This window comes from Mustela putorius, unplaced genomic scaffold (assembly GCF_011764305.1).
Source record: "Mustela putorius furo isolate JIRA1106 unplaced genomic scaffold, ASM1176430v1.1 tig00000145_pilon_pilon_pilon, whole genome shotgun sequence".
NCBI classification, from domain to species: domain Eukaryota; kingdom Metazoa; phylum Chordata; class Mammalia; order Carnivora; family Mustelidae; genus Mustela; species Mustela putorius.
In genome coordinates this window covers 49,579,061-49,602,621 of record NW_025421294.1, presented here as the reverse complement: position 1 = coordinate 49,602,621, position 23,561 = coordinate 49,579,061, and the positions used below count along the sequence as shown (strand labels likewise).

The window sequence follows — 23,561 nt, the reverse complement described above, 5'->3', positions numbered from 1 at the left end:
ACAACAATTTCAAGGATCTGGTGCAATGACATGGATCAATGCTTATTGAAATTTCAGGGTGCTCGATCTGCTGAGCATACAGTCAGCCAGTGTGGCTCATATTTCTAGATATTGATCACAGAGTGACTGGAGGATAGGGTAGGGAAAGTGAAGCTTCTGGGCAAATGATAGCATGACTTTAGCACCGGGCAAAATCGCTTAGAAACAAACAGACGCTTAGAAATAAAAACATGTTTGTCAGCATGATGTTGTGCGATCTCCAAGTCCTACCCATTTGTATGCTGTCTATATTCTATTGTACTAATTGCTACTTAAAGAAGCCCCTTTGCCCCAATTACATTCTACCAGATCACCCCCCTTATTTCTTTCATAACACTTTAACCAATTTGAAAATTATCTTTTTTCCTACTTGCGTATTGCCTTCCTTCCCTTCCTAGAATATAAGTGTCTTGTGGGCAAGAACTTCACCTCTCTGGGTCACAGAGCCTAGAAGATGCCTGAAACATAACAGGTATCAAACCTTATTTATTAAATTGGAATTTGAATATTATCGCACCCTCTCTGCTTTAAAAAAAAAAAAAAGTAAAATGAGAGCAAAACCAAATTCATGTCTCCTCAATATTATTTATAGGATAATCTTAAAGTCTAGACAGAACCTAGAATTCTTCGGCAATGAAATGCAGTCCGCCATTTTAAGGAGTTACTGTGATGCCTGCACACATTGCCAAGTCACTTGTCAGTTAACATCTTAGAAATTCTAGATAAACTTATAAATTCATGATGTGTGAATGTGAATTTCAAAGTTGCAGGCCATGTTTAAGATTTTGCTCAGAAACAATAATATTCCTGCCTCGTCCAAAAATGGTCTGACGATATAAACCCATGCCACACACAAAAGCTAAAACCAGTTCTTCCCATCGTCCAAATGGTATAAATGTATTGTTTTCAATTTAGTGACCTAAGAAGGAACACAACAGATGCATGCTTCTTTAGCCAAGACAAGAATGCCTTCCAAACACGGGAACCCATTATAGAAGATGAAGATCTGTTTGTTTCCTAAACGAACCACACAGTATTGGGATTGTCATTAGCTACTCTAAGGCAACGAAGAATTTAGAAAATCAGAGCCAATGTGTTATTAAGACCAGGCACTGTGGCTTTCAGGCCATATAGATTTCTGAGCTATTTATTTATTTATTATTATTATCGCATGTCCCACTGTCCCAGCAGCAACAATCCCAACTCTGCAGGGCCCGTGTAACAAGGCGATAGTATCTGAGAAATAATGAGCGAAGGAATGCTGTTCTTTCTTTCAGAACAATCTCAGGTGCGATCTCATACCGTAAAGGACTAGATCAATACTCCCAGCAGCGAGCCGCTCGATACCCCCTGAATTATTGCTTCATTTTTCTTCTTATTATAGATGAGTTGTGTTATTATTTTCCCCAAATCGATATTTTACAACCTTTTTTATCCGTTTCTCCATAAATTTTGTGATTACTTTAAACTGGGAATTCCGGCACACTAAATAAGATCCCGTATCTGAAAGGGACGGGATGTACTGACATGTTTTTTGTTTTTGTTTTTGTTTGACTCTTTCCAACACAATGCCTTGGTTAAAGGCACATCATAATCAATAGCCAAAGGAACATTTTCACCGAGAAAAGTTTAACATAACCCTGCGCTTGCAAAATGAGAGTGCAAATCCTTTAAAATATCAGCAGCCCAAACCACACAGGGCTGAAAAAACACAAAAGGAGGCTCGATTGATCAGCACTTTGCATCTGAAATTTCATTCCTAATGCTTCTTCTCCCCTCCAGTTAAAGGGCCAATGCAATTCCCTTAAATTGTTTCTCACAAAGGAGATAACTCTGAGCACCTTGGAGAGATTTAATTGGCTTCTATAGCTGTCTCCCGCTAAGTGTTTAAAACATCAGCAAATCAAATCATGTAAACTCATACCCGGTTTGGCTGTCGGTTTGTTCCAAGCTTGATTATTTAGATGTTAACATTAGCAGCGCCTACACTTAACAAAAGAGATCGGGAATACGACTCTCTCCGTGAGTTCCGGGATGACTTGAGTTAATTCTAAGCTTCCTATGAAATAATGTGTGTTATTTGGCAGGGAATGTTCAGTGGTAACTAAATAATCATTACAGTGCAGCCAGTGGTAATTACATGGTAATTCACATTAACTTCATAATAAGCACTGTATTTTTCACTATATCCATCTGAGAATGAGGCAGAATCATAGTCTTTCATTTCTTTCTAATGCCACCAAAAATAAAAATAAAGTAAAATCACTTTAAGGGCAGGAGGACAAGGAATATAACCCTGACGAGTTAAGCTACAGATTTCATTAAAGAAATACTTAAATCCATTAAGTCTAATTAGACATGACAACCCCGAATTCACAAATAGTAGTTCTAATAAACTCATTAAAAATTTTTGGTGGCTTCTTTAGAAAATGGGAGAATATTATATTATAGGCTGTTATATTACATTAAGGTTTTATAATTTTATATGGGCTCTTCTCTTTTTATGTAAAAGCCCACGAAACTTTATAAGAATAGTTCTGCTTAAATCAATGAGTCTTAAACAACAATGTGCTTCTTGTAACATGCACTTAATAATGCAATAAACTATTCTAAGTAGCATAGAATAAAATGGGAAACACTTCATTCTGATAGGCTAAAAGGTATCAGGATATAGGGACTCAATTCCTTATAGCTTTGCAGAGCACGAGTGACACTCAAATCTCCATTTACATACATGTTATTTAATTCAGGCAATTATGATGTCCTGAAACTGCTCTTCCATTACAGCCTGGACCCATGAAAGGATTCACACCATGAATGCATCATATATAAGTATACGAAAAAGTCTTCTGAGGAGAAGAAAGCAGTGGGAACAACTTTAATTGAATACTTATATTAGTGGATTAAATTAGGTCTGTTTTTAAATGAGCCACCCTTAATTAGCTGTAGTTAGGAAAGTGGAATTAATATATTTTACATTTTACTCTACTCACTACATTTAGCAGCAATGGACATCTGGCCCCTTTTTTGCTTTTCACCAACAATTGAGTGCCTTTTTAGGAAGGTCTGAAGAAAAATCTATTTGAATTCTAACACAAACCCCAAGGAAAGGTTTAGAGCAGGAGCACCTTATATAATCTGGATTTTTTTTTTTTTAATGAACTAAGGTATGCTATTGATACAGTGATGCTGTCCTCACTGATTACTGCAGGACACACCTGACAGCAACTCATACATTCATCCATTCATTCATTGTCAGCCAGTCAGAAAGCAGAACAAAACTCCTCACTGTGCCAGGCCCACGGCAGAGATCTCTTCCCAAGCCGGTTTTCATCTTGTCTCTGATTGCTGCCATCTTGCAAATCTCTCTCATTGATCCTCATGATGATGGTTTTGCCTTGCAACCCACGAAGCAGAAGATTCCGAAATGCGACAAAGCCTACCACATCTTATCACCTCAAGGACCTCAGGGAACTGAGATTTAAAGTCAGAATGGGAGGGCCCACAGATGCCCCATGGCTAGATGTGAACATTCCCATAAATTTCTAATGGGTGACCATGCCTTCAGGTGGACCCCACCCAAGACCCTCCCTGGTGTATACCTTGAAAAAATGACCCTCTAGTCCTAATGAAGTCTCCCAACAGCCTTCTGGTGTCTGACAGATGTTTCTTCTAACACTAGGCTCTCCCAAAAAGAAAGGCTGAAGGAAATGTCCTTAAATTCCATGACTCTGCTTTGCCAGTGGTGGCAGTGGCACATAACTCTTCTGTGAGACTTTGACATACTTGGAGGTAAAGAAAAGCTCTTTCCTCTTTTGTCAACAGAAAGACAAAGATATAAGAAAACAGATCAGAACGGTGATGTCTGTGACGACACTTAAAAAAAAAAAAACAAAAAAACCCAAAACGGATCATATATTGGAGGCCCAAGGAATTACACATGGTCTACAATCTCCCCTTTTTCTTGGGACTGTACTCAAAGATTAATGACCTAAAAAAATTTGAAAAGAGACTGCCATGTGACCAGAATGATGTTGGCTGAATGATTTTCATATACGTTCAAAATTGCGATGCTTTTAAATATTTGCGAGTATGCAAGACAATTCACAAAATAATTAGCAAATCCATTTTTATATGATTTGTTCTGCTTATACATGTAAATCAATCATGTATTGGTTTGGAAAATCCTCCTTCTTATGCAGAGCCTTAGCTGCCTCCTCGACAAAATCGGAAAAATTGGCCCAGGCTATTTCTGAGGGACTTTCTTTCTCTAAAATTCAGACTTATAGGAATCTGTTCTCTCAAATCCTTTTTTGGTAAGATCCACCACTAATTGAGTGCTTACTAGATGCCATGCACTCTGCTAAGCTTTTCATATGCATCATTTATTTGAATCCTTACAGCAATCCTAAGAGATATGATCCCCATTTTACAAAGCAGAAAAGGAGCCTCAGATTTATTAAGAAACCAGCTAGAAATCAACTGAGCCAGGATTCAAACAGGGATCTGTCTTGACTCCTGAGATCTGTAGTCCTACAGTTTCTTTACAACTAAATGAGCCTAAGGGGAATACACACGGTGTAGAGATCAGCTCTTGACTAACCCGTCAAAGAAAAGGACTCTGGTATAAAGATACTACTAGCTAAGTGACTTAAATGAGTCTTTTAAACTCTGTAAGCCCAGTTATCCTCATCTATGAAGAAGTCAACAACTTGGGTTAACTAGGTCATCTTTAAGGCTCACATACCAAAAATTTATGGCCAGTTTCTCAGCCATTCCTTCATAGGTTCTTCCATTCATTGATCTAACTAATATTTATTGAGTTTCCCCACTCGTGCTACGTATAGTACTAGGCACTAGTATAGACGGACAAGGATCCTGCCTTCATGGAGTTTATATCCTAGTGAGAGACACAGACTATACACAAGTAAACAAAGACATAATCCAGATCATATCAGCTGATGGTAAATGTTACATATAAAATACATGTAATTAATGTGTCAGTACCAGAATGGCAGTCTAAAACTCTAGAAGCCCCCAATCTAATTAGTGAATTATGTCCATAGAAAGCTTAAAAAGAGAGAGAGAAAAGAAAAAATGGAGTAAAAGTAGTATGAGTCCATTTTGTAGATGTAAAAAGATGAGATACCTTATAGTATAACTAATCATTTGGAGTAATATGAATCTGATATCAGCTCTATCACCAAGTGACCTAAATGACTTTAAATATACAACTTCACCTCCCTCTAAACCCCAATTTTCACAGTGACAACGAAGCTACCTCACAGGTTAACAGAAAAGAATTGAATGGGAAAGGCTTGGTCAACTGTAAAAACTACACTGAAGTTAAATTGACTTAATTACATAGACATAAGACAAAGCTGAGACATGCAGGGGCTCAGGAACCCAGACTAGCTTGTATTTTGGCCTTGACATAGAACTTTCTGACAAGTCACATAATTTTTTAGCTTTGGTGTTAATAATTTTATAAATTTAATTTTCAAGCTTTTGGATGAGATTCCTGTGTCTTCTGAGCTAGCCAATGCAAATGATTCATTTTTCTAGTCTTGAAGAAACTGGAGAGATACAGATGTATAACCTCACTCAGAACAGATCCCCCAGGGACTTTCTGGGACCCAAACCTTCCAATAACCTCAAAGAGGCAGCTGTGTCTCACTGAGTATTTTAATAATCAGTTAACACTACAAGGGAACAACATACATATGTAGAACCACTTGGATGGCCTTATTCCTTGCAGATATTTAAATGTGAATCTATTTTTGGCATTAAACAAAGATCTAAGTTAACTTCCCATTAACTGGATGGTGGGACTTCTGGACCCAAACCGGGAAGCTAATCCCAGGTAGCTCTGCCAAGCTGGTCAGGTCTTCCACCCAAGATGTAAAGACGTGAACCCCCGTTAACATTAACAGGAAAGAGATGAACATTGACATTTGGAGGCTGAAGAGCCAAGGACACAAGGAGAGTCTGCTCTCCTGTTGCTGCTTCTGCCTTCAATTTAGGGAGCCCCAGCTTCTGGCTGCCCCCTCACCACTGAGAAGTTTGGGCAGAGATTCTTCGACCTGAAAAGGAATGGGATGGTCTCCACCTGCACATTCAGAACCTTCAATAATAGGAGGCCCACTCAGAAGTCTGCACAAATCAGACATACTGTGGGGTTTGGTACTTAATCTATATCCAAGAATCACACATGACATATGACCCACCAACGGGAAAGGGCTGAAATAGGCGGAGAGAACATGCCTCTCAAAAAATAATTCTCTTGGGGGGTGCCTGGGTGGCTCAGTGGGTTAAGCCTCTGCCTTCAGCTCAGTGGGTTAAGCCTCTGCCTTCAGCTTGTGATCTCTGTCTGTCAAATAAATAAAATCTTTAAAAAAATAATAATAATTCTCTGGGGATGGATTTCAGTATTTTTATTTTTTTTTAAGATTTTATTTATTTATCTGATAGAGATCACAAGTTAGGCAGAGAGAGAGAGAGAGGAGGAAACAGGATCCCTGCTGAGCCGAGAGCCCGATGCAGGGCTCGATCCCAGGACCCTGAGATCATGACCTGAGCTGAAGGCAGGGGCTTTAACCCACTGAGCCACCCAGGTGCCCCTGGGATTTTTTTAAAGATTATTTATTTATTTATTTGACACAGAGAGAGAAAGATCACAAGTAGGCAGAGACACAGGCAGAGAGAGAGGAAGGGAAGCAGGCTCCCTGCTGAGCAGAGAGCCCAATGCAGGGTTCGATCCTCGCTCCCAGGACCCTGGGATCATGACCTGAGCCAAAGGCAGGGGCTTTAACCCACTGAGCCACCCAGGTGCCCCAAATATGAAGGGATTTAAAGTGGCTCTGGTTTTCACAAAAACAAACAAAAATGCTTATGTCTAAGTCTAAATAAAAGTGTAATCCTCAAAGTGGAAAGAGTTGTATTTGTAAATGTTGTAAATTATGTGTGTGATTTCAAATATGCATGTGTCACTAAATTAATGTGTGAAATATTATAAGTAGACATTTGATAATTCATTAGTATCTACAAATATGTACACAGTTCACTTATTCCTAAAACTGAAAAACTTAATGTTCGGAAAATGGGGGAATGCCTTATATTCAAGACCATGTTCTACTCTGACACAAACACTGGTAAAAGTCCTATGGAAGAAAAGATGTGGCTTTCCAACAGTAGGGAATGACTAAGTAAATTATGATGCAGCCACAAAAGGGACTATTGTATATCTGATAAAATGCACTTAGGAAGAATCGGAATTAGCAGAGGAAATTTTTTTTTACCATTTAAATTAAAAGAAGGATGCAAAATTATATAAACATCTTGTGATATACTGATAAAAATTCATAAGAGTAACACAAAGATATTAGAAAACTAAAAAGTATTAATACTGATTATTTCTGAGGGGTGGGATAATGGATCTCTTCATACTTTCTGTGTTGATAAAATTTTCTGTATAAGTATGCATTACGTTCATAATGATACAACTTGTTTAAAACATGAAAGGCTTCCTTTTTCTGTCTCTCTTTAAAAAAAAAAAAAAAGAGGGGTGGGTGCATGGATGGCTCAGTTAGTTGAATCTATGACTCTTGATTTGGGCTCAGGTCATGATCTCAGGGTGGTGAGATTGAACCCTACATGGGGTTTCAGGCTCAATAGGGAGTCTGCTTGGGATTCTCTCCCTCTCCCTCTATCCCCCCCCCTCTCTCTCTCTCTCAAAAAAAAAAAAGTATGTATAGAAAAAAATATATATATATATGGCTTCAGTTCCTATCAGACCTCACATGTCCTAGAAATACCCACCGTCTCCCATCACCAACAATCAAATTTGAGGGGATCACATAATTCCAAAAATGAATGAGCTGAAGTAGAGCAGCCCAGGAGGTTTAGCGCCGTGCAGGCTCTGGTTTCCCTTGACCAGGGTCCAAATCCTGGCTCCTCCTTTCATCAACTACATTACCCTGGGGAAGTCACTTTATCTCTCTAAGTTTTCTTATAAAATGGGCTAATAATAGAGCCGGGCTCATGCAGATTCTCAGGGAGGGGAACGTTTTACTTTTCAGTAACACAGAGAGGAAGAAGATTGAAAGAGACAACAGTGCTAAAAAAAAAAAAATGTGGAAAAGGAGGGGATGATAAGATAAAACTGAAGAAAGGTTGTCAGAAGGGTGAAAAGCCAGCAGTGAGAAAAGAGAAAAGAAGAATTCAAAACTCTAGCAAGGAATGCTGCTATCCTGGGGACGGGGGCTGCTGGGAGGTACCTCAATTTCCTACACAATTGTCATTATTTTGGACTTGCTTCAGTTTCAGAAATGTTAAGCCTCTTACATACGTTCCCATTTTTAGTATGGAAAGTATGGTACTGCTTCATAGGGCAAGGGGGCAAATTTATGGAACTCATAAACCCGCAAGTTGGGTTTAAGTGGAAAACACACAGCTCCACATTCTGTAGTTGAATGAGCATCTGGGAGCTGGAACCAACCTCTGAGACATCAGGCACCCCGAGATATGAGACCTTTGGAGCAATGTACACACTCATTTGGGGTTGGCTGGTGGGTCTCAACTGATGTGTACACCAAAGAATGCAGGTATAGGACTACTGATCTGTGCTGGGGGTTTTCAGGAAAAAAAGAGACCACCAGAACCCAAATTCAAGGTATCTACGCTACAACAAGATAAGATTATGGAATAAGATTCTACCAAGAGTCTACCAAGATGTGGAATGATTATGAAAGGCTAAAAGTTGTTTTTAAATTTATATCACCTATGTTTTCTTACACATGTTTCCTCCATATTGCTAAGTGAGAAATGAATCACGCACTATGATGTAAGGTCTCACCCTATTTTGGTGATGAGGCAGATATATGCATACAAAGAAGAAAGACATAGGCCATTAAAAATATTAACCGTTAACACTTATTGAATATTTAATGTTTTAAAAACTGGTAGAAGTATGAGCGACTTTAATATTATTTTAATAATTTTTCAATTAATATTTCTGAAATTATCTGAAATCACTAGGTACTACGTTGTAATAAAGAAAAAAAACAAGCTTGAATGCTCTAGTGGACCCCATATCACTTAATTAATTAGGAACAGAAGACTAGCACCCACACCACTGTAAACATGGGCAAAAAAAACAAAAACAAAAACAAAACAAAACAAAAAAACAGAAAATAACCCTCTACCAAACATTTGGAATAAGCCTTAGAAAAAAAGAAAAAGAAAAAAATTTAATTTTGCTACCCACTCCACCGCACCCCCCCCCCCCGCCAAGGATGTTAGAGAAACTTACAACATATACAGTTAAAAACCTGAAAGGTTAATTTATCATGATGCTGGATAAAAACAAAAACAAAAGCCTTGAAGACCTCCAAATAGTTTATTGGCTTTGAAAACCAAATCATGTTATATCATGCTAAATAGATTAGAGGTTCAAGACTCTCTAGTGTTGCATTATGTTGGCAAGAATACATATAAACTCCGTCCCTACCTTTATTGTTAATAGCTTTCTAATCCCTGACCAGAAATTTATAGTTTAGAAATGGCCACACATCTTAAAGATTAAAGCCATGTGACAAATAGTTCATGTCCCTTAATAACCAAATCACATGCCTTAGATTGGGGCAGCTTATCTGCCTTTTCCTTCTATGGTTTCTTTGGTAGGAAATACTTTATATCCCTATTACATGAATGATGAATGGGGCCGTTGGTTATGGTCTGTTATTTGCCTGGCTGTAGTCAATATGTTTTCTTTGGACAGGGATTTCTGTGATTTATCTCTCTCCCGGCCTTATCACTTATTAACTCCGGGTAGACAGGAAAAAGCCAAGGTTGTATATAAGGCCTAGTGGCCATTTAGACTTCTAATGTCAGTGAAAATATCCCTTTTAATGATCCTGTTACACTAGCTACTCAAGTCCTGATTACACTCCACTCCAAATAGGAAATAAAGGTCATATTTCTTGGAAAGTATGTACATAAAATATGCAAAATAATATGCTTCCTTCATACCAGCTTTATTCTTCGCAGAAACGGCTTTCATTTTATAGATGTCACAGAAGTACAATGGGTACTTCTAGTGATTCTTGTTGCCGTTGTCCCTGTTATGGCACCAAGAGTGTTTAACTTTACGAATACCAGAGGGTTCGGGATCACCAGTCACATCAGCATACATCAGATCAGGGGCAATCACGTTTTGTGAAAAAGCTCCCTTCTGCTGAGGAGAAGAGGCTTGGGATTTGCCCTCTGGATCACAAAAGCAAAAAGAATAAATATTCTCTCTGCCTTGAATTCTTTTCTTTGTATGTGAATGTCTCATTTAGAGTAATATTCAAGACATGTGGACAGGAGCAGCCTGTTCATTTTTCTTTCTTCTTGAATCTTTTCCAATTAGGACACTGTGAAGGCAGAACTGCTAGTCCGGTGTTCATGACACAGCCCTCTCTCAGCCGAATCCTAAGTGAAAACAATCTGATAGAAGAGAAAACACACTCATGCCTTCCTTTCCCTGATTCTCCCTGAGTCTGCCTAGGCCTGTCTTCCTAACAATTAACATATGTGTAGAAATTACCCTTTGCAGAACATTTTTATACCCATTCTTTCTTTCAGATACTCGTAAGACCCTGGGGATGCCCAGAGGAGGAATGGCCCCTTCATCCATTAGGTGGAAGAAGCCAAAATCCTGCTAGCCTTAAGCCCTCTCTCTCCTCACCCTTGTGTCCAACCCAGCTCCAGGACCAGTCTACTTCCTCTTCAATGCCTCTTGAATTCTCTCACTTCATTCCATCTCCACCCATTATCACCTGAATTAAAGTCCTCAAATCTCTCTCCCAGACTACTGCAGTGACCTCTTAACAGGTCTTCCAATATCCATTCTGGGTTTCTATGTGCCATCCAGCCAGAGATTTTTGCTTTTGTTTTTTCAAGACGCAGATCTAGTCATGTCCATTGTCCTCTCAGATGCTTCAAGGACTGCCCATTGTTCTGAAGATGACAACTTAACTCCTCCACATGGCTTATAAGACTGCACAAGCTTGCCCCTCCTACTTCTCCAGCCTTCTCTGTCATTGTTCTCCTCTCTCTTAATCTGGCAGCCTCACTAGAATTTTTCCAGCCTTCCAAGATGCCACATTTGCTCCCATTCAATGCCTTCTTACATGTCCTCTATGCTGGAACACTCACTCTCTTTACCCAACCTCTCCCACTCTCCACCTACCGTCAGGTTAACTCTTAATCATCCTTCAAACCTCAGCTCATCTTTTTCTGAGGAAAAATATCTCTAATTGACCAGTTTGGGTACCTTTTTAAAATATGCTTATTAGAACTCAGTTCCTACCTTTTTGGACACTTAACTAAATTTGAAATAGTAAACTTAGAAATGTTGACATTCCCTCCTAGACCATAAGGTCAATGAGAATAGAGATCATGTCTTGTTTGGCTCAGTGCTGTTTTAGAATATTGGCCAAACTGGTTTAGAACATTGCCTAGAATAGAACAGGCAATTCAAAAATATTTATAAGCTAAATGAATGAACAGCAAGGATCACTATAATTAGAACACAGATCTTTGATTCCTACTCTACTGACTAGAAAGAGATAACTTCTTTAATTATGATGAAAGCTGACATGTATTTAATGTCAACCAAAATTTGCTCTAATGATTTTCGAAAGAAACACTATCTGCTTCTCTCTTTCTGAGTTTACTTTTAAGGAGCACTCACACTGTACCAGGTACGATCAGCACTGTATTACCTACATTGATCCATTTACTTCTTAGATAAAGGTATTATTAAAATATTCCCATTTTACAGGCAAAAAAATGAAGAACATTTATGATACAGATCCAACTCTTTTTTCTTTAACAGAAACCCCACTACTGTGTTCTCCTGTGTGTAAAACTTCAAGTGAAAGGGAATAGATTCTTAATTAACAGCTTTTATTTACATTCCATGTCATCTAGAGCACAAAAATCAATGAGGATCCATTGATCCTGGGCAATATGTCAATCAATTATTAGAGAACATCCATTGCAAGTAAGATACTGGGTCACATTGCTTCAACACAGTGTACAAAATAGTATAAGATCAGGGAAGGAGGACTCTTTCCTTCCAGAGCTTGTGGACTTTTTGTGATTTGTGTACCTAGGAACAGAACAAGAGATCTAAAGGCAAAGGAAGTGAAGGACAAATGAATGGCTTAAGCACATGCAACAAAAGACATCCAAGGATATAAACTCTTCTAGTCAATTAAGATGAGCCATAGGGGACATCAAAGTTGCCTAGTGTAATTGGCTCATTTTACATGGAAGTAACTAGAATGTGGACCATGGAAGCAACGTGTCCCAGTCAGCAGCAGAGCTGGGGCTACCGGGCCTTCTTGTTCCCAGTCCAGTGCTCTGTCCACTATACTAAAGTGGCCAGAAAACACTTCAGAAGGGCAACAGAGTTTGAGCCTGATCTTACAGGGGAATTACCATGTCCTGCATTGCTAATTACAAAGTGAGCCCGAGGCCTAATGAGGAGACTGGTTTGAGTGATGCTAAGAGCACAAGAAGCCATGAAGTTGGCCCAGCATGGGGGCTGGGCCACATATTACATACACTGGGCAGAAGGGGAAGCTTTCTATGCAGGGTAATGCCATGACAGTGGCTTTTCCGAAACCTAACCCGATGATTATTAGTGTGGGAAGAGGCTAACAAATATGAGAGTCATTAGGTATGAATGCTTTACTTTCCCTTACAACCGATGACTTTGTTTAGCCCCAGGGTGGCAGCCTTCATTTCTGGAGAAGGTTTTCAAGAACTAGAAACAGAGCCTTCTGACCTTGAAACTTTTGAACCTGGAATTAAAGTGATTACATCATAACCACCTTTGTTGAGGAGGCTAGTGATGGACCTACCCATGCTACCATGGCCTCCAGAGGAAGAGCTGGAATTTGAATGGAAACAAGAAGAAACGTGTGTGTTTTTCCTGAAAAATCAGTGCCAGAGAACTTTATAAATCAGGGCTGCCTTATTAAAATATTCGTTGTTTGAGGCCATTCTTGAGAAAGTATTTGTTATATCAAAATTGTTATATTCATATTTATTAATCTCTTTTTCTTGCTACCTTATTCATACTTTGCTATTTTTATTTGTGGTTGATTGCTGTTACTGGTTTCTTTTATTTATGGATGTCTACTGTTTTGTTATTAAAATCCTAAAGGACATCTCTTAGACCTCTAGGAAATGATGGTGAAGGTAAACAATACACGTAAAATATTTACACCATGGCAGGGACTCAGCAAGAAATGAATGAATTAATGTAAGAACAATGGCCATCATCTATCAATAGAAACTACTAGTATCTGGCTGGTGCTCAGACTAGCTCATGAAAAGTGCTTTACATATATCTCCCTGATACTAAAACAAACCCTGGATTATTCCCTTGCAAAGAATAGGCAACTGTGGTTCAAAGCCATCACATGATGTCCCCAAAATAACCTCCATAGTGAGTGGTAGAGCTAAGTGTTTCAACTACCCCCTTCTAGTCTTGAACCCAAGCCCTTCATCACTAGGTCATTTTGTCTCCTTGGGAGTGAGAGAGGAAAGAATGGGAGGAGAAAAGAAAAGGTGGGGGGATGGAGAGAGAAAAAAAAAAAAAGGAAGGAGAAGAAAATAAACAGGGAGAGAAAAGAAAAACTTGAAAGACATGGTGCATCAAGTCCCATAGAGTACATTCAGCCAAAGTGACCCCACCTACATGCAAAGCTGTCTTGGGCATGAGGTACACACAGGAAGTATTTCCAGGAAGAATTTTCATTTCAAAGTTAATTCTGAGACTAACATACAGAAATTGGAGTTAGTTTTTCCACAAGGGCGGGAAATTTGGTGAAAAATCCTTAGAACAGTGGAACTTGGTGACAGAATGATCTGAGAAGTGACCTAACCACATTCACTGGGGCTTTCCCCAGCTTGACGGAGAGCAGGCATCCATAGCTCTCCATGCCCACCTGAGCTAGTCAGACACCGTCCTGGTGGCTTACTCTCCCCGTCACAGTTTCTCCAAAGATGGCACCCTTCCCAGTGGAGAAAGAATAGTGATGAGGCAAAACTGGATTTGGCCACTTCTCATCAGGGAAACCAATTCTAGAAGTTAGAAGAAGCATCTTAAAGGCTTCTTAGAGTCCTTTATCAGCTCTTGAGGTTGCTTAAAGCTTCGCAGGAGAGATTACAATTCTAAAAGATCCAAGTCCCTTAAAGATGTGGCAACAGCAGGAAAACAAGCTGGGAGAAGAATAAAGGAATTGGGGAGACCTTTTTCCGTGGTACTGGGGGGTTATGGTGGATTTACTTCCTATAGGACTGATGGACCAGACCCCAGAAGAGGGCTTTGAAAACAGTCCTGTCATTAGAAAGGGGTTTTGTTTCCTTCTATCAGGAAACATTATTTAAAATTTAAACTCTTACAGAAGAATAACAGGACACAATAAGCAGGATCTGGGAAGTACTATTTGTTCTGATCAAGTTGGGATTCACTTTGCTCCCTCACAGACTGGGCGAACCCAGAGACCTGCACATCTGGCGGCTGAGAATTCCCTGTGTCCCCGATCTGAAGAATCGATGATGGAGAGCAGCGTTCCCACTCCTCACAAGTGGAGCCAGCTTGCAGGCAATCTGTGTTTAGTCAAATTCTTTCCTCCCGTCCCAAAAAGTCTGCCTTTATTTGCATAGATTAGGCCATGCTGTTCCTGTCTCAGTTTTTTGTTTTGTTTTTTTTTTTAAACAAGTATGGATTTTTTAGAGACTTCTACATGCACACACCCAAACTCCCTCACACACTCAGCAAACTGCAACAGTGCTTAAATTGGGGTTGTGAGTTTTCAGTCCCTGGATATCCCCCTCCCCCGCCTTTTTTTTAAGGGAAAAATTCCAAGTGACATTCCACTAAGAAACAAGACATTGGCTCAGCCCGTCCAGAAAATCAAGCTTCACATCTTGAAATGCTATGGAAGTTAAAGAAAATGAAGTGGGATCTTTTGTGGGTTGACAGAAAAGGATGGCTGCACGTTCACTACGGCCTGAAGGGTTGTTTGGATATAAAGAACAGAAAGGTTTTATGACCATCTCTGCCTTGGTTGGTCAGTGGTGACAAGCATAGAGGTAAACTGAGTAAATCAGGAGCACCAGCTGTGAACAAGTGATCCTAGGTAGGGGCATTCAATGCTAATTAAGAGGCCACGTGTAGCTGACAAATTAACAGAGATTCCCCTACATTAGAAATGAGGTAATATCCCAGCAAGCTAACAGGTAACTCCATCAGTGGAGAAGTTTCTGTGCTAATTTCTTCAAAATTTTCTTTCTCCAATGCGGAGGGAAGTTGAACTCTCCTAGAATGCTTAATAGAGTACGTCTTCTTGTCTGTTTCCCACAGTTTAAGGCAAGATCAGAAGAAGCATGTTCTCAGACTTTAAATTTCCCACACACATACACACGTGCAACACACCCAGGATTTCTCTCTCTTAGTCCTAACTATTTTGCTGGACTTGCAAATCCATCGCTTTTTACCTTGGATCCTAATTCCTGTATGATACATGTTTTTCAAGACGTTATTTCTTAAATTGAAAGCAATTTTTTTTAGTGGTTAAAAAAAATTCCAAATCATAATGGGTCCCTAGCTATTTTCTTTTGAGAACTTAAGTAATTTAGTGGGGATGATTTTTTTTTTTTAAACTTTTACGGCCAGGTGGCTCAAGGGGATATTTTGTTGAACACTGATTAAAAATAATTTCTTCTAAATGAGACCTGACCACAAAATGGAACCATTAATGGGCAGGGATGTTGTCACCAAAGCGGAATCATGCCTGATTACCTCCTGTACCTCCCACCACACCGGCATTTTCTTCTTCTTCTTTTTCTTCTCCTTTTTCTTGTTCTTAATAGCAGAGTAAATAAGCAGCCAGCAAAGCCTAAATGTTTTTGGCCAAAAACAGAGTCCAAACTCCTCAGAGAAAACATTTGGCCTCTGTGGTTTTGTAATATGTTCCAGAACACCGAGTTCAGTGAGGAACATTGTGAAAAACTCCCATCCACTGGAATGATGGTGGGGAATGTTACAGTATCAGAAGTTTCAATTGGTCCTTTTCCTGCAGGCCCATAATGAGGCTTGTAAAAAAAAAAAAAAATAGTGCTATGTGGAAGTTCTCATGGGAAAAATGAATGGCAAGAAATCCTAGCTTTAAAAGAAACAGCTAATCTGCTAGTTTGATTGTTCTTCAAAACTTACGCTGAACCAATGAGCCTAATTAAAAACACTTGGCCTACTTCTATAAAGCATCATAGCTTTCTCTATGCTTCGTTTGTATACACCACAGAACTCCAGATAGACTATTATTTTTTCAAGTGCTCACTAACAAAGTGCTGACTTTGTTGGGATGGCTGAGCTAATTTCTTGAACTCAGTGTGAAACCTTAGCTAAACAAAATTGTGGTAATTTTCCTTAATTTGTAAAAGTGATTGGAGTGCAAACAAAATTTTCCTCTTGGGTCAATCCTATAATTTTCAATTAACTAAAACTAATCGTCAGGCAGGCACCAAACCTGCATTTTGTTTAAAGGGCTGGGAGGCATTTCCAAGGGTCAGAATACATTAGTTGTTTTTATAATTTTGAGAGAGGAGGAGAGAGAGAGAGAGAGAGAGAGATTGAGACGAACAAGCATGGTTGGTTTTGTTCCTGGTATTAAAATACAAAAAGGAAAGATGCTTTGAGGTAAAATGTCACAGCAAAATAAAATCTGTCCATTTAATTGTATGGCTATAATTAGGATGTGTTGAGAGTTCTCTCTTCACTGCTCTGGATCTTCTTCGTGTGGAAGAAACCTACACTCCATACTTAGTCAGGCCCTGTGGTCCTCTATTGAATGAAGAAGGAAACGTGGGACGAGTTCTTGGAGACAGTTACCTGGGGATGACAGTCGTAAGCAGAGGGCCTAGAATGTCACTACTCCCAGTGAGGCCCATGAACCAAGATCACAGTCTCCCCTGGGAGTGTGTTAGAAAGGCAGCGTCTCTGGTCCCACCCAGGACTACTGAATCAGAATCTGATTTATAGAAAGATCCGTGGGTGTTTCGGTTAGCACATTACAATCAGAGGATCTCCTGACATACACAACGGACGCTTGGGCTGCGTGCTTGCATTTCCACGGGGAACCTGCCTGGTTCTCTCCATCTGATGGGGTGGTCAATTTGCCTCCACTCTGCAACCCTACCTTCTTACCACAAGGCAGATCTATGTGTGCCAAGGCTGTTTAGGGAGGGCAAAACACACTTTATAGGAGAAGGAAGTACCAACCCAGAATGAAATAGGAAACTACCAACTCCCCAGCTATGACCAGGCTGAAGAAAGTTGTCCTGTTCATTAAAGCACATCCATACTCCATAAAGCAAATAAACCCCAACACAGATGGCTTAACGTACAGAGAGACTGAACTGTCTACCACTTCTTCCTCCTTTCCTTACTTCTCAGGCTGCTGCTTAGGTATCCAACCAATTTCTTCTACCAAACCTCTCATTCAACATGGACACCCAGATGAAGTCTTAAATAATGATATACTAATACTAACAATAATAGCCAGTCATCTGGTCCTCTATGTGGTGAAATGGACAAAGAAAGACGGCCCTGCACATGAGATTTTAAAATACAATGCCCATGTAGACATACAAGATAAAGCAAAACACACACAAATCCGAGGAAAAGCTCTGTGTCCACCATCTGCAACGGTTCTTACCTGTGTAAATGAATCTTCCCGGTGTCCCTTTGCAGAACTGTTTCGACTTGTAGGACAATGTGACTTCTACAACACCAGGGATGTGCCGGGGAGGAGTCTGCACGCGGATGGCATGAGGCGTAATCAGCTGGGAAAGACAGTGGGGAGAAAACTGTCACTGCGATATGTAAAGGACTCATTTCACAGCCTTCCCATCAGCTCTCAATAAACATAGCTTTAAAACACATAATTAACCTGTCAGTGTTTACACGCTATCTTGATGGAACCTGTATCAAAGACACTGACAATGATATTTACAAGCGCTCGGAGCACAGCCACAACAACTTTATCTGAGTTTCCCGACCCAGCAGGCACGCGGCTTCCTGGATTGAAAAGTGAACCTGGCCTAATGGAATGATTCATCTACTACGGGATATCCTTTGGAAAATCTCTGTTTGAGGCAGACACCCCCGTCAGAGCTGAGCACTGCCATGCCTCTCCAGAAGCTAGTGGGCCTGGTGTTTGAACTGAGCCCTTGAACATGTGGAAAACACAGAAGTAGGAAATCAGTGGGCCAAGGCACTCTGATTAGCTGCAGAGCCCACGTACGAAATACCCCTAAAGACCATTTGGTGCATTAACTACCAGAGGCTCAATCAAAGAGCTTTAAAGGAGAAACTGCCTCCCTGGAATAGCTTAGAGATCTGGCAGAACTAAGGACTGTCCATAAAAGGGAAGTGGAAGTTTGGGGAGGGGGCGGCAGAATGATTCCTGGTCCATTATGCAAGGCCACGTGCACAATGAGAACGTTCATTTCTGAACCCTGTTGGCAATCAGATTACACCGAGAAGCAGAATTTATTTTTTATTACTCTTATCTTTGTTTATGTAACTGGAATGTTATTAATGGTCATAAAACTGGCATTATCTGGTTCTTTGAAAAATCCAGCCCTGGCATTTGACTGCTTGACCTCTGATGGTGCTGGATTCTACATGTTCTCTCTCTATGGTTTCAGTCACTGCCCACTTCTTGACGCCTATCAGAGTCATTTGGTTCAACATTTGTGGTACTGAGTCAGTATACAATGGATTAGCACTTGGGTTTGTACTAACTTATGAGGATAACTTAGAAGAAGCTTTTTTTTTTTTTTTTTTAAATAGGCAAACCAGACCCAATGCAAATGTTTTGCCCAGAAAATTACAGGTGGCACTGTTGAAATAACCACAGGCAACACTGTGAAAATCAAGGTATCAGCCCTTGGGGCCCACCTGAGTAAACTGTCCTAGCACCAAGTCCCAGGGAAAAGAATCTGAGAAAGTTACTACTGTGAAAGTCCATGAGTAATTTTTGTCAAATGCTCGTTTTTGATTCATAAAGAAAAGGCCATCTGCATAAAAGTCATTTTAACTTAGTAATTAAAAATGTCTATCCCTTTCTGTAGAATGTATGGAGTCTTCGCTTATTTGCTGGAGACACTTGAAAGATATTTCAAGAAAATCATGCTTATGTGGAACCCCTGGAGACTGAGTTCATCTCCATGGCTAAGTGTTTTGGATGGCTAGAGTTTTAGCAAGAAAAGCACACAAAAAAAGTATTTACTTCAAATTTTGTCCTTTTCATATTTAATTTCTTCCAAAATCATTGCATTTTTTCCCTAAAATAAGCAAAGTATATATACTTCAATTTACCCTTGATGAATTAAGATCGTCATTTGGAACACTCATTATCTATTGCTGTATTGTAGAAAAGCCTTCTTAGTGACTACTGAGGTATGAGGATCTATTTTCCCCTGTACTAAATGGCCTTAGATAACTACAATTTTTAAGTTGTTTCTAGTTTGTTGACTTTCTTGTCTTTTTTCTCCTGGTGTGCTTTGCACCTTCTAATCTGCACTTCTAATCTGTAAGCATCAAAATCAGGAAATCAAGTTTACTATTGTACAGAGAACAGAAGAAAGAAAGAGGCTCTGAAGGGCAGTAAAAGATGATAATTCAAAGTCAAGCGCATGTTTAATCGCAACTTGTCAAAGTGTTTTTGTAATGGTGGGAATTCACTCTTGATGAGCCCTTAGGAGGTATCTTCCACATTGCTGAGGAATTTACACATAGACACTAATTTGGCCAGATCAATGACCATATTATGGTTACTGTTAGTATTATCCCTTTTTCTTTTTTCCCAGATGTGAAAATGCAATCCTAAAATTGCTGAGTTGCTTGCACAAAGATTACCCTTGTTAGCACAAGTTAGAACAAAACATGACACTGATACAGCTCAAAAAATGACCAGGACAAACCCTTCCTACCTAATCATAGAGAAGAACTTGTTCATATGGAAACTTTTTATTTTTTTTAATTTTTTAATTTTTTTACTTTTTAATAATATTTTATTTATTTGACAGAGGTCACAAGTAGGCAGAGAGACAGGCAGAGAGGAAAAATTAGGCTCCCTGCTGAGCAGAGAGCCGGATGTGGGGCTCGATCCCAGGACCCTGGGATCATAACCTGAGCTGAAGGCAGAGGCTTTAACCCACTGAGCCACCCAGGCGCACCCTCATATGGAAACTTTTTAAAGGAAGTAATAAACTCAAATTTTTCAGATCCCAAGATGGGTGTGGGTGTTTTTTTCTATCCCCATTCTATATCCATTTTTCATTTGCTGCCTGACCTTTGCTATATTTTTGATGATGGAAGTCGCCATATTGCTAGATTCCAAATAGGCCACATGCTTCTATTTTTAAGAGTTACTTAGGATGTAGAGTTAGATCAATTCACAATAACACTTAGGAGAACTTATAGCCAGTTAGAAAATACTTCATCTGCCTTCCTTTTCAGAAGAAATAAATTTTAAAAGGTGGAAAGATATTAGTAAATAGATGAATAGAAACATCTTCTTACATAAAAGGACTTACTACCTATGAGCTGCTACACCAAGCAATAGAATTCATGGGCTTTCTGAATTGATTATATAGGACTGCAATGAAACTACTGACTTAAGAGTGAGGTATTGGCATAAAGCAGTAGGCTCAGGAATTGAAACATTTTCATTTACGATTTCACTTTCAATTTTAATCAATCACCTTAACTAAAGAAGAGATTCCTTCTTGAAATAACTACCTTTCACAAATGAGGTAGATTATGACTTATCATTAAAAAATGAATTTGTTGATGTTTTCCTCACCGTTGATGTTAGTCTGCAAACAGCCTCTGGCATTGACATACTTGATGACATATCGATGCCTTACAAAGGAAAAACATTTTTTCTAACTTCTATCAATCTGAAAGCATAGGGTTATTTACTAATCACTCAGAGAATCATAGACTTTGTTGCTGGAAGGAACTCTAGTAATCATTTAAAACTAACCCTCTCGTTTTAACTTCCGAAGACACAAAATTCTAGAAAAATCTACAGGCTTCAAAAATTGACCCAACCACTGAGGGGAAGAAAAGGGTCTAAATCTGTAAGTCTAGAACCCAAGACAAATACCATTACCCCACCACTGTCCCAGGATGGATAATTTCCCACACTGTTCTAATCTGCTTGAACCGAGGTCGCCATTCCAAGAAACAGAAGGAGGAAGAGCTCAGGTGAATCTAAAATTTCCAAACTCCCGTTATTGGAATACCACTTTCTCAGTTTGGTCATGACTGTATACCACCTATACAATTATATACTTAATATTTAAAAAATCAATTACTTTTTCGTTTAATATAACTTAGTTTTAAGGGAAACTTCATATCCCTCTCCCAGCTGGAAAGTGGGTATCCCTGCCAAAATAAGAAGGTAGTACAGGTGGTAATTTTAAAGTTAATATGATATTCTTAAATTCTAACTAAATAGTGCTCACAACCTGAAGGGGTTTACTGAAAGGGGAAACCAGCCAGTGTTAGATGCTACAGACTTATTTGCCCCAACTGAGACTTACTGCCTTAACATTAATCTGAAGATTAAAAGACAAACAAAAAAAAACTACTTTCTCACTATGTGATTCAGTTCTGCCTGATGTCTGTGTCAAACCCAAAGTTCTGTCCTGTCCCACCAGAGACACGTGCTCCATATTTTGGGAAATGTTGTTCTAAGTGATTAAAGAACAGATTCACTCTTGACTTGACTTCCTTAAATCCCAAGCCAAATGAGTTGAGCTAAAAATAAATATTCTTATGAAACTGTAGCATCTGACACTACTTTCTCCCTTGTTGGAAGTCTCTACTTTCCTCACTTCTGTGACACTAATTATAAGACTTAAGACTTGCATGTCTGATGGTTTACCAAAACACTTTCACATTCACTATCTTTTAAAACCCATTCTTGTAGGATATGTATTCCAGATGAGAAAAGTTGAAGGTCAAACAAGTTTAACAAATATCCTTTTGGGGAAACACTAGGAAGAAAACCGGTATCTTCTGCTTGTAAATAAGTGTTTTCTAGAGTTCTTCTTTTATTCATTGGTTCCTGTTTTCCTCATTTGCCAACTTTTCCTTTCTGCCAACTTATTAACTGTTGAAATTTTACAAATTCTGTTCTATATTTTCTTCTCTTTTTACTTGCCTAACATTTTGTGAGTTTACTCATGGGCTCAGCCACCTCAGTTAGACTGACTTCCAAATCTACACCTGTAGATTTGATCTCTTTGGTCACGCACCAAACTTTTATTAGCAACAGAGTAACAGAATCTCCCTGAACACATCTAATTGCCACCTCGACCCCAACATGACCCAAGCTAAATTTATCATCTTACTACTTATAAATGTATTTTTTGCTCCCATGTTCCCATTCTTGGTTAAGGGAATGCTATCCTTTGAATCACCCAAAGTAAGATCATCTTTATTTTTTCTCCCTTCCAGTTTTTCTTTCTTTCTTTTTTTTTTTTTAGTCATTTTGATTTTTCCTCCTTTGGCCTCCACTGGCTCTTTGCTTTGCCACTTTCCCACTTTCTTCTGTTCAAGTTGTTACCATTTCCTACTCTGAGAATTACAATAATGGTCTCTCTCCACTTCTTCTTTTTCTATCAGAATTATCTTTTTCAAATACAACTTCATCATCTTGTTGCCTTACTCAACAAATGCTCCTTTTAAATACAGTATATGATCCAAACTCCTTGGCACAATATTCAGGGTGCCCCAAGGACTGACAGCTAATTTCCCTTTCTAATCTTACTTCCTATTTTGCTCTTCCCCATTTTGGAGGGTAGGGCATGAGGATACATGAAAGCACCACAGCTGTGCTCAACATCTTTGCTTTGTTCGTGTCATTCCTTGCCTATACATTCCCCTACTGATATTCTACTTATTCTTTGAGACCATGTACCCTCTCTCTTCCAATAAGTTTTACCTGATCTTAAAAGTCAGAGTTACCTGCACCTTTGTATGAATTTATATAATTATGGCATTTATTCTATAACACTTAATATCCTATTTTGTTCTGTGCCATAAAGATTTTCCTACACATTTTTCTCTCATTAGCTAGTTCCTGAGATCAGTGACAGAGTCTAATTCATATTTATATCCCCTAAAGTATTTAACTTAATGCTCTACATACAGGATATTTCCAAAATATTTCTGGAATAAATACTTACATAAATTAGGCCATAATTCTACAAGAGGTTTGACTCCATTAGGCATAGTAATACCTACCCATAAGAGTTCACTGTTCCTAACCTGATAATATTTAATTCTCATTCCCTAACTAAATTGCTCTTAAAATGAATTATCCAACTGGCTCAGCACAGGGGTTCCTGCTTGAACCAGACTTCAGACTTCATCTAAG

At 39.1% G+C, this 23,561-nt stretch overlaps 1 protein-coding gene across 4 annotated transcripts in view; it reads right to left on the bottom strand.

The window, feature by feature from the left end:
• The window catches only part of EBF1 (EBF transcription factor 1), a 386,396-nt gene that overhangs the window by 62,960 nt on the left and 299,875 nt on the right, over positions 1-23,561 (bottom strand). For all 4 annotated transcript variants that reach the window (XM_004737712.2, XM_004737713.2, XM_004737714.2 and 1 more), the window contains exon 10: positions 17,820-17,946. In XM_004737712.2, the coding sequence (XP_004737769.1) occupies positions 17,820-17,946 (127 nt within the window). The remainder of the gene's footprint in view (positions 1-17,819; positions 17,947-23,561) is intronic.